Source organism: Tupaia chinensis, unplaced genomic scaffold, assembly GCF_000334495.1.
Source record: "Tupaia chinensis unplaced genomic scaffold, TupChi_1.0 Scaffold139935_1, whole genome shotgun sequence".
Lineage (NCBI taxonomy): Eukaryota > Metazoa > Chordata > Mammalia > Scandentia > Tupaiidae > Tupaia > Tupaia belangeri.
Window position 1 is genome coordinate 567,711 of NW_006199814.1, and position 11,950 is coordinate 579,660.

Genomic DNA, 11,950 nt, shown 5'->3' on the forward strand with positions numbered 1-11,950 from the left:
ATATATACATATATACATACATACACACTACAATATTATTAACTACAGTCCTCATGCTGTACATTAGCTGTTTAGACTTATTCATGCCACGTAATTGCAGGCTTGTACCCTTTGACACACATCTCACCGTTTCTTCTGCAGTTCCATACAAGTAAAGATTCCACATATAAGGGAGATCATACAGTATTTTCCTTTCTGTGTCTGACACACATCTGATAAGGATGAATACCCAAAACATCTAAGAAACTCTCATAACTCAATAGCAAAATAAAATAACTCAGTTTAAAAATGGGCAGAGAATCAAACAGACATTTTTCCACAGAACATAAAAAATGGTCAACAGATATTTAAAATCCATACTCATAAGTAAACTTTTATATTTCAATAAACATCATAAACAGAGCTATAAACTGAATTAGTCCAGTTTTATTCAATTCAATAAGTATATCTGAAAGTCTATTTGTACCAGAAACTCGGACAGGTATTGGGTACCGAAAGATAGGTAAGATAGAAACTCTGCTTTGAAGAATACATCAAAAATACATATGCAAACAAACAAACAAACAAACAAAAACAGAGCTAAATTAGAAATTGTCAACAGATTCCTATAACTCAAAAACTATTCAGTAAAATTATGTAACTGTTATACCAACATTTTCTTCTGAAAAATCTAGTTGGCATGTCTTTCATTTTCTTTGAAAATTATTCAGTTACTGAATAAAATAATGTTAATTACATGAGTATTTTTTTAAATTTCAGGATCTTTATTTTAAATTCAGGATTTTAAAGCTGTGTAATTTTGAAACTCATTGTAATAGAATTTCAAGAAGAATACTTGGTGACATAAGAAAGTTACATAAAATTCCATTTTTAATGTCTATAAATAAAGTTTTATTGGAAGACAGCCATACTCCTATGCTTGCCTATTGTCTGTGGCTTTTTTCTCACTGTAATTACAGGCAGAAACCATGTGGCTCATAAAGTTGAAAATATTTACTATCTGGACCTTTATAGAAAAAGTGGAGCAGTTGGTTTTTGTTGAGAAAGGCAATACTTTTGTGTTGCTGTTATTGTTGTTGTCTTATTTTCTGGAATTCATAGAGATGTTTGAAATAAATAAAATGGGCAAGGGGAACTTCCTATACAGCTTCTCCACTATATAGATGGTTCTAAAACTGTAGTGGCTAATTCTGGCCTACAGACCTCATCGTTTTGTCATTCCCTTAATCAGTGCTCAACTGTAATGCCTGGCCAGTGAATCTTCTCTAAACACAGCTGTCAGCACCTCTAGGATTCTTTCAATTATGCCTTTTCATATTTGTCTGACTAGGACCGGAAGAAATTTTAGGATCCCTTTTGGAGGTTCTTAGTGTTCATAAGACATCTGGGGATATGAAGTTGAGTGGGAGACAGCTATACCTCTGGGGACAGTGCTAAGAAGAGCTGCATGTTTAACAAGGCTTAGGATTTTAACATGAAAAGTGATACACAAACTTTTCAAAATTTTAAGAACCTTTTATAACATCTAAAAACTTTTATGATAGTAGGTTTGTAGTTATTCAATCACTAAAGACAATATGTTAAACCCTGAGCAGATTTTCAGACTGTCTTGAATTTTCATGATCTCTCAGATGTATTATGAACCATGTAGTTTAAAAAAAAAACACTGCTTAAAGAGTGAAGTTATTGGAGAGATTTGGGTGGGGGACAGAGAGCTTCAGACATTAGTTAGCGGGCTGGGGAGAGGAGGATAGGAGGGTTCTAAGTAGAATTTATAAGTGGAATTTAACTAATGCTGTCCCCAGAATACAGCTGCTTGTTCCTGACACACTCAGGTCACACTGTGCCACAATAATGTCAACCAAGTGGACACTTTAAGTACTTCCCTAGATGCCACCCTGGTCTTTACTGGAACAGTGTGAAGGAAGTATTGTAATTCTGACTGTCACCTCAGACATCTTAATATTTCTTACCTAAGATTAAGTTCTAAATTACTTTAATATATTTCCAAACAACCATATTACCTGGACTTGAACCAGAGGTATCATTTCCTTGTTCATTTTAAAGTAAAAGGTCTGTATAGGGGATTCAATGGTATTCCTCACTCAGTAAGCAGCTATTACCCAGACTGGCAAATCTAGATGTTTGTCTTCATTCTTTTTTCTCCCCACCTTCTAACTCTAGTCAATTCCCATACCTGTTGATTTCACAACCTATGTGTCTTTCAAGTTCATCTTTTTTCTCTTTATCCCTGCTGAGATTCTTATATTTCTTTTGCAAAACTGCAACAGCCCCTGAACTGTCATGTCACTTTCCTGCTTAAAATCTGTGCTTTGTGTTTCTATATGCTAAGGCCCAAACAAACCTTACCAAATGCCTTGTGATATGGTTCTTGGTTGGAGTTTCCAGACCCAACACTCATAGTTCTCTGTCACATCTCTTAAATTCTAGTCACAGGGAGCTGCTCTGAATTCTTTGAAGGTGCCATGCTTACTCTTCCTGCCAGGCCTATACATTATTTATTGTTCCTGTGTTGAAATTTTCCCAACTCATCATGCCCTCTGCCTGGATAACTCCTACTGAATAATTTCCTTTAGGTGTCAAATCAAGAGACACTTTCTCCAGCAAGCCTTCCTAGCCCAGCTGTAGACAAGATTAGTCATTTCTGTTGTATGATTCTATGAATCTTTGAGATCCTAAGATTCAGAGAATTCAATCCATGAAGGTAGTAGCAATCTCTTTCTTATCTTCTTCTATCCTCTAAATTCCCTGCGTGGAATACAGAAGGTATTGAATAAATGAATGAGGAACCGTCTAAGCTGCCCAGCATCATGATCTACAAAGAAAGTACTGCTCCAACTTGCCTCCTGGAGCAATGTATGAGAGAATTCTCTCTGACCATGTAGAATATGGCTTTTGGGCTAAGAGTCCTAATAATCCTAAAAGTTTAGTAAAAACCTTCAAATCATTCTTACCCTATAAGCAAAGAATTAAAATGCAAATTGCACCACTAAGGCAAAGTCATAAGGGACACAGGAAAATTTGAACGAATGATTGTTCTAAGTATTACAAATTTGCCATAAGTCCTGCTTGCTTTGACCCCTTTTTACTGGAAAAATGCCGCTGCCACTGCAGAACTGACTGTTCAATGTCATCAGTCTACAATGTACATAGGTCTCCAGGGTTACATGGAATCTGCCTCATCAACAAGAAATACTTATTAAATCATTCATTCAGGAGTCTTGAAATGGTCTGAAAACCGCCAAACAAGTTAGATAAGGCCCTGACATTCAGGGTTTCACCACTTGTGTTTTTTTATTTGTTTGTTTGTTTAGATTTTTACCATAGAACATTACTGTTGCTGGAGAGAAACAGAGCCCATGACATGGAAAGTGTGAAATCTCCCCCCCTCCCCCCACCCCCAGTGGATAGCCATGCCACAATTCCTTCTCTTCCATTTTCCTCTTGGGATTTTGGCATGCATGTGCACACACCCAGAGTGATTTTCAAGACTACAGGTCCAGGACTCAAAATGTGGTTGGCTATGTGAAAGACCAGCTCCTTAACCACCATGCCACCTGCTGGCCCAGGGTTTTATGATTTGAAATGCTGAATGCTATCAAAAGACAGTAATAAATTAGTGGAGCTATACAGAAAACAGCAAATCAGACAAGCCTTGCCACTTGGATACAGCTGTGAAAATCAGATCTTTCAGCAATCTATAGGAATGTGAATTCTCTACATCAAGAAATCTAATAGCAAATTGAATTTTTATAAGCTTCTTGCTAAAAGAATTCTAATCTTTGCTGACACAAAGCTACATAGTAAAGCTACTCTGTAATGCTAATTTCACATTGAAACAACTACATGGTAAGAGAAGTAACTGAGCTAATGTTTTGCTCTATAATAATGCAACTGATATATTTATAAATTAATCCTTTTCCCCAAACAACCAGACTTCATAGTCAGTTTTCTCCTGACCTCATTGCATCACAGGGATTTTGCTCCAAGGAAATACTCTACAAAGATGGGTCAGGAATCAGTGGGATTAAAATTGCCCACATTGCTGCTGGGTAAGAGAGGTTTATAAAGTTTTGATGAACAACATATAACTTCATATTAAGTAGTTAATACCCATCTCTGATGGTTTTGAAAACCCACATACTTATATTGTAACTCAATCACACCGAAATCAAAGGTTCTTGTGAAACAACACTAATACTATTTTATAGTAGTATTCCTTCAAGGACCTTTTAAAAAAGTCTCAACATTTATATATTGACTATTATCATAATATAGTCTACTTCCTACCATGAAACATAAATGAAAAACTGGAAAACCATGATTTCCCTAGTGTATCAGCTGGCTCTGAGGAATATTTTGATTGTCACCTCAAACATAAAATATTGATGAAGCAGTTTAAAAAAAAAAGATTCCACTTCTCTTTAGCAAGAAATTGAATATTAAAACTTTGCCATATGTTCCATGTTATAAGTATTTAAAAATATTTCAACAGAGTTAAGTGGGTAATAATTTGAATTGTTCATCTCATATTGGCTTCTGTTTCATGCCTCTATTTCTTTCTTGGTAGCCTTATCTGAGAAACAAACCTGAGACAGTGCGCATGCATAGACAGGATGAGACTAGACTCTTGTTTGAGTAGCTAATTGATCTCTTTTGTAACATTTTATGAACAGCCACACTAGACTGCAAGAAATTTATGGTTCAGACACAATTTTAGCTTTTCTCATGCACTGCAAACATGTAAATGAAATATAAAATCATTGTGATGGATTTTTAAATAATGTCATAATTTACATAACCAAATAAATATGGTCCTCTTCAAAATTGTTGTCCTTATGGCTCTTTCATTATATATTTCTCAAAATTATGCTTTTACTATTCAAAGCATTTATATTTCTCTCCTTTAGGCATTGTCTTCAAAGTATGCAATGCATCTTTTAAAATAATATTACAGTAGCACTTGGCTGTTAACAAGGCAAATTAGTAATGAAAAATCTGTATACCTTCAGGATAGATTTGATATTCAGATAAAGTCAAAAGTCATTTGGAAGCAAATCCAAGTGACCATCTTGGGTAATATGACTTAATCTAAAGTAAGTTTTGACTATAAAATAATGTCTGTAAAGTAATAAAGCTACATATACAGGGACCGGCAGGTGGGGTGGTGGTTAAGGGCACTGGACTCCCACATGACTAACTGTGGTTCAAGTCCCAGACCTGATGGCTTGCTTTCTCACTTTCTCTCTCTCTCTCTCTCTCTCTCTCTCTCTCTCTCTCTCTCTCTCTCTCTCTCTTTCTCTCTCACACACACACATGCTGGTAAAATTAAAATAACTAACAAACTAAATAAATAAAGTTAAATGAAATAATTATTTTAAAAAGTGAAGCTGCACATACAGAAGAAATTTATAGAGAAGAAATCCATATGCTATTTTTAATTGTAATTCCATAATTAGAAATCCAAAAAATATTTTGATCAAAGTTAGAATGCTAAAATAAGAGTGTGTTATTCATTGGTAGCCATTTTGAGCCACCAGATCAATTCTGGCGTATAAATTCTAGCATTTAAAAATCTCATTATTTTGTGTTAAATAACTTTAAAAGTGAACCGCCACCTTCTAGTAATTCACCAAAATGACAACACAAAGGGAAAACAAAGGGAACGAGGAGAGCCACCCAATATATATTCTCTAGGCCTTTTAGAAAAGAGTGGTTCCTTTGGCAACATACAAGGGACTCTACAAGAAAGGTGATATTGTAGACACCAAGGGAATGGGTACTGTCCAAAAAGGAATGCCCCACAAATGTTACCATGGCAAAACTGGAAGAGTCTACAATGTTACCCCTCATGCTGCTGGCATTGCTGTAAACAAACAAGTTAAAGGCAATTTGCTTGCCAAGAAAATTAATGTGCATATTGAGCATATTAAGCATTAAGAGCAGAGATAGCTTCCTAAAAGGAAAGCAATGACCAGCAAAAGAAGGAAACCAAAGAGAAAGGTACCTGGGTTCAACGGAAGCACCGGCTTGCTCCACCTACAGAAGCACACTTTGTGAGAACCAATGGAAAGGAGTCTGAACTTCTCAAACCTATTCCCCGTGAATTCATGGCATGATGGATATAAAAATAAACTATGGTCTATTTTTTAAAATGGTCTTAAATCATCTTACTATTATCCTGAGACTTAGAGTATGCAATTATCTGCTGAATTTCCAGCTTAGATGCTAACATTGTTTGACTCTTTGGTCTTGAGACTTATCTGCAGTTTACGGCACTCTATCCAGTCTATACCAGTTTATATCCAGAGATTTGGCAGTGTATAAGGATCTGATGGGGTTCCCACATTTCCATGAGTATAGACCTAGACTTCTGAGATAGATACCATGACCAAAATTCAAATAACATCATCTGACACAGTTTGCTACATAATGTAACAATCAAACAGAATGGGAGAACAGAGAAGAAGAAACTACAACTACCTTAAAAGTAATGAGAAATATGGGCTGGCTCCATGGTGCAATGGTTAATGCAGTACTCAAGAGAAGCTGATGAGAGAAGTCAATCTCACATGGCAACTGAAGTTCAAGTCCATGGCCTGATCAGCCCAAAATACACTGGGTGCATACGAGTGCCCAGGAACTCATGGGCTAGAGGATCATGGCATGACTAGAGCCTGTGAAGGGTGCTCATCTCTCTTTCTCTCTCACTCTCACTTGAACACATGTGTTCTATAAGGAATAAAGAAAAGTTAAAAAGTTATAAGAAAATGTAAACTTGAAAAATTACTCCAAAGGAAACAGCATAATTTTTCTATGGTAAACATTTGTAAATCAATCCCATGGTACATGAATCATAAACTCTATGCATATATATCACCTCTAGTTTAAAAATATCTTCCTATTTCATAAAGGCTGCTTTAGTAATAGCTTCAACCGGGGCCAGCTGTTGGCATGGTGGGTAAGGTGTGTGGATCCCACATGACTGATTGTGTAGTTGGAGTCTAGAACCCACAAGCCTGAAAAACATGCTGGGCCTGTATGCAGGCTTGCTAGAATCTCCAGAGGAGAATGGAGGAGGAGGGATCGCAGCATGGCCATCCCCAGTGGGGGAATGCTTTCTCGCTTTCCTTCTCTCTGTCTCTCTCCAGCAAGCACACATGCCCTCTGGCCAAAAAAAAAAAAAAAAAGCTTTGAGTTAACATACCTATTTTCTATGATATTTATAAACTATCTGAATTTTTTGAGGTAAAGTTCTTTTTCAGATTATGTTTATTATATAGAATAACTATACACATATTTAACTTCAAAAGTTCAAGGAAAATTGAATTAAAGCGTAAGTTTATTTTTGGTGCAAAAAACTGGGGGGAACCAGCAGGTGGCGTGATTAAATAACTGGACTCCCACATAGTTAACCAAGGTTCCAGTCCTGGACCCAGGGGCTTGAAACTCTTGCCAGGTGCATGTGCACACGAAAAATCCTGAGGGAAGAATAGAGGAAAAGGGATTAGGGCATGGCTAACCCTCTTGGAGGGTGATTTCTTGCTTTCTGTCTCTCTTTCTCTGTCTCTCCAGCAAGAGCACACACCCTATAGAAAAATCTCTCAAAAAAATTTTAAATCCATGCATAGATTTTTGTACATTTTCCATGAACTTTTAAAAGAATTATCGTAATAAGCATTTTAACAAACCAAATATCTTTCAAATTTTGTACCCAATGCATGTATTCATGCAAAATTAAGAAAATACTTAAATTTTCTCCAAACATTTTTGGTTTTCCAATGACAAAATCTAGACAATGAAAGGGATATTTAATCCATAGCCTAGGTAACAGTTTTACTGTTTTATGACTCTGAAACTGAAGAGGTCAACTTCAGAAAGTTAAATTTCAAGGCATTTAACCATATGTAATATAAGCACATGATTCTTTTCCTATCTGTTGGGTAAGGTCATGTTAGACAAGATTTTCCCTTAATTAAAAATCTAATAAATGATTATTCATTGCATATTCAGACTGATAGAAAGTATTTTAAAAAGATGAATGAAGCATCTTATGTAAATAAGGTATGTGCTACTGTTAAAAAAGTCAAAATATGGTAATTGGTAATAATAATAGTATGTTATAGTTACTGTCCTAAACACTCTGTGTGCATTTTTTCAGCTGATTAACTGCTGTGACATAGATCCTATTAGTCTCCAACTTTTAAAGGTCAAGTCACACAAAGAGATGTTATGGGACTTGCCTAAGGTCGCACAGCTACTGAGCAGTAGATTTGGGATTTGAATTAAAACATTTTAAATGCAATTTGAATGCCCTTGACCACTAAGCAATAATGTCTAACCCGATGCAGAAAGTAAGTTTTTAGACTTTCAGAACTATAATCCTAAAGGAAGTTTTTAAACACTGGTACTTCAAGTGACTGTCAGTCCTATAAATAGTAGAAACTTAACTTTTAAAAAACATACCTATTCTTAGAGCAACTTATTATGAAATAGTTTGGAGAACAAGAATGAGTATGCTCTTAACAAATTTAGTAGCCACTCTAATACGTTTTCTTTGCACTCAACTTGAGAGCATTTCTCTAACTACACTAAAATGTCTCAGGTGATCTGTAGAAGAAAATTAAAAAGAACAAAACATTCTGAGAGGTCAACAATGGGCTATTTTAAAGTTTCTTAATACTGAGAAGTAGCCATGGGATATTCATTCTCCTAAAAATTGCATTTTTAGACTGACTGGCATTTAGGTTCCTCAAAGTGCTCCCTTGAGAAGTCTCTAATTTATGTCAATTAGCCTTCCGACTTTTATAAGTAACTGGAAAATTGAAAAGATAAAGCATTTTTGTAGATGGAATAAGAAAAGGTGCTGCAAATATCAACACAAAAGATGATTCCAAAGAGTAAAGTCCTTCCCTCCCATCCACAGGGAGGCGCTCTCTTTCAATGGCCAATGGCCTCTGGTTAGCGCCTGAGTTCCAGGATTATTGCACATGCAGAAAACTAAACATGAGAAAGATGTGAAAGGCAGATCCCTCTCCCCCCACACACATATGAGCATATTTATAATGTATTTGACTTTTCTGATACTTCAGCATGCTGATTCACTGAAGAATTATGAGTCAAGTAAGGTCCCATGAGAGACCTGTACCTATTCATTCATCCACACAAGTATAATAACAGGAACAAAGCGGATGCCCTATCCAAAGAACACTTCAAATGTGAAGTGCTACATCTAATTACACTTTGTCTAAGACTTTGAACTTAGACTCTATTTTTTAAAAAATCTCATTAGATGAAGTTTGAAAGCTTTTATGGCTCATCACATGCAAGACAGGATAAAAGTACAATTCATTAAATGTCAGTTGGATATAACTTTAAAATCTAGTCCCGTGACTGTTAAAATTTATAACTTGTTGAATACACTTTTTTCTTTTACAGATAAATATTTCATTAGACTTGCTTTCCTTCTTAAGAGGAAGAATAATGGAATGGAGGCATGTACTTATATTTACTCAGTATTGTAACAATAAAAACTTAATTTAAGCACATAATTCCCATCCTCCCTCTCCCCAATTATTTTTCCCAAAATTCAGTTGCACAAATGTCTTCTGAGCACCTACTTCATGCAGGCATGTCAACTGTAGTATGTGCCAAGATATACAAATTTCTGAGCATGATGTGTGTGTGGGGGTGGGGGGGGACAATGAACAAAACTTTAATATTTGTTATTAACAAGTTCATAATTTATAAATTTCTTTTTAAAATAAACAAAAACAATTGCACTGTAGCGTATTTGTGTCTTCAAAGTCTGACCTTCGTTTTTGCAAGTATATTTGGCTCTCTATACAATCAGATTCAGTCTATTCTTTTATCTCTTCTTTAATATTTTCTATTTTATTCCATAAAAAAAAACACATTTCCTTTCAAAACAATAAATGCTAGCACATCTCATAAAACTATACTTTCCCCCCAAACCCAGCCCATACACACGCCCTTCTCTTCTGTAGGCACGTGTCCTTCCAAAGCTTGGCTGTGCACCCTCTCACCTGAAAAAAAGTTTGGAGATGACGCTGGCCCTTTCTAGTGGCGACCTCTGCATGGTCTCTCCGAGGCAGGCTGGGCTTGAGTTCCTAATGCCAAACGCCCTACTCCTCCGCAGCCTGCCGCTTACCCCTTTTTCTCTGACCTGCTGTGATGTCATTTGCTTCCAACCCTGCCCACCCACCCTAACCCCACACACCCCTTTTTTTTTTCTTTTTCTTTTTTTTTTTTTTTTTTGCTCCTTCTCCCTCCTCCACTGCCCAGGTTAAAAGCCAGCTCTGCTAAGTCCGGCCTCAAATTTGCTCCAGCAGCTTTCTCCACCCACTCCGCACCCCCGCCCGCACCTTGAGCGCTCCTTCCTTCTCGCCTCCCCTCCCTCGCTGCCCCGCGCCTCCCTTTCGGATTCTGACTCGCGCGCTCCTTCCCGGTGGTGACCATACCGTCCAGCCCCAGCCTAGCCCGTAGGACGGGGACAGCCGCAGCGGCTATCCCGGTACAGTGTCCGACGCCCGAGAACAGGTGCCACAGGCACAGCCGCAGAACCAGTCATCAGGGACCTCCTGGACCCCCGCGTTCCGCCGGACCCAGGAACCGCTGCCGCCAGCTTCCCGCAGTCGACCTTCTTTTTCCCGAGATCCTAGCGGGATTCGAGTTACGCTGGCAGGGTGCATTTGGAAAAGCAAACGAAAGTATTCTCTCGTATTAAAAACATAGCCTTAGAGAGCCGGGAAGTTCCGCGGTAGGCTGATGTGTTCACCCCAGCGCTTCCTTTGCGTGTCAGAGGCAAGAACCAAGCTTTTTAAGCTTCAGGCTTAGGTGAGTTCCCAGGGTGGCACAGACACCTTACGAAACGTACTTATTAAAGAAAAAAAAAAAAAAGAAAGAAAGAAAAGTAAAACCTATAAGGAGATAAGGGGAGATTGCTTTGTCCATTACTCGGTCAAGATTTGTTCATTGTCTAAAATTTCCAGTCTAGCTTGCGTTTTTAAGGAAGGATTGTGTGTGTGTGTGCGTAGTGACAACGACGAGTGGACAGTGTGTAAACTAACCCGCCTCCTATAGATTTCCCTGTGTCTGTCAGCAAAACATCTTGACTAATACACCGAAAGGAATCCAAACAGTTGAAGCGAAGGTAGCGCGGTAAGTTTGCTATGACTCAGAAAAACGCCATCTTCAACTCTGAGGGCATCTAGACTTTCCCAGGCGTGGGCGCCTTCCTTCCGAGCTTTTGGTGTGAGAATTGTGTGCCCGGCTGATGGTTTTTAAAGGGCCACGCTTTGTTCTTTGACCCTATTGTGTAAAGCCATGAGCACACTGAGCTGGAATTGAAGGCAAAAGAAAGTAAAAAAATTGGACTTTCTTACTTCATGGCCACCACACATACTGTGAGGGTGTTTACTTGTAAATTATCTTATGCTTGACTTGTGATCACTGAAATACAGGAAGAAATAAAACGTGCATTTCAACAACCATTCCTCCTCCTCCATCCCCATCTCAGTCTCTGTTAATCATTCTAGTAGGTAATATTATTAGTATACCGAATTTCCAGATAATAAAATAAGGCAAAAAAGTTAAGAACTTTCTCTGAATATTACATATCTGAAAAGTGTGAGAGATAGATCTACAACTTAAAATCATGTGTATTTGATTTTAAATCTGTAGTTTACCGACTATGATGTATGCTAAAGGTTGTCGATCGTAGTGTACAACATTTCAGATAGATAAGAGGAATAGTTTTTCAGATCTACTGCACAGCAGGATGCCTATAGTCAATAATGATGTAACGTACATTTCAAATTAACTTTGAGGGGCCAGCAGGTAGTGTGGTGGCCGTTAAAGGTGCTGGATTCCCGCATGGTTGGCACAGTTCAAGTCCCGGATCTAGCAG

At 37.6% G+C, this 11,950-nt stretch overlaps 1 protein-coding gene across 1 annotated transcript in view; it reads right to left on the reverse strand.

Moving 5' to 3' along the window:
* CFTR (CF transmembrane conductance regulator) overlaps positions 1 to 10,218 on the reverse strand; it is a 218,658-nt gene extending 208,440 nt beyond the window's left edge. Inside the window, exon 1 of the mRNA XM_027765925.1 lies at positions 10,068 to 10,218. Coding sequence (XP_027621726.1) covers positions 10,068 to 10,120 — 53 coding nt within the window. The 5' untranslated portion in view covers positions 10,121 to 10,218. The remainder of the gene's footprint in view (positions 1 to 10,067) is intronic.
* Positions 10,219 to 11,950: the final 1,732 nt, after the last annotated feature.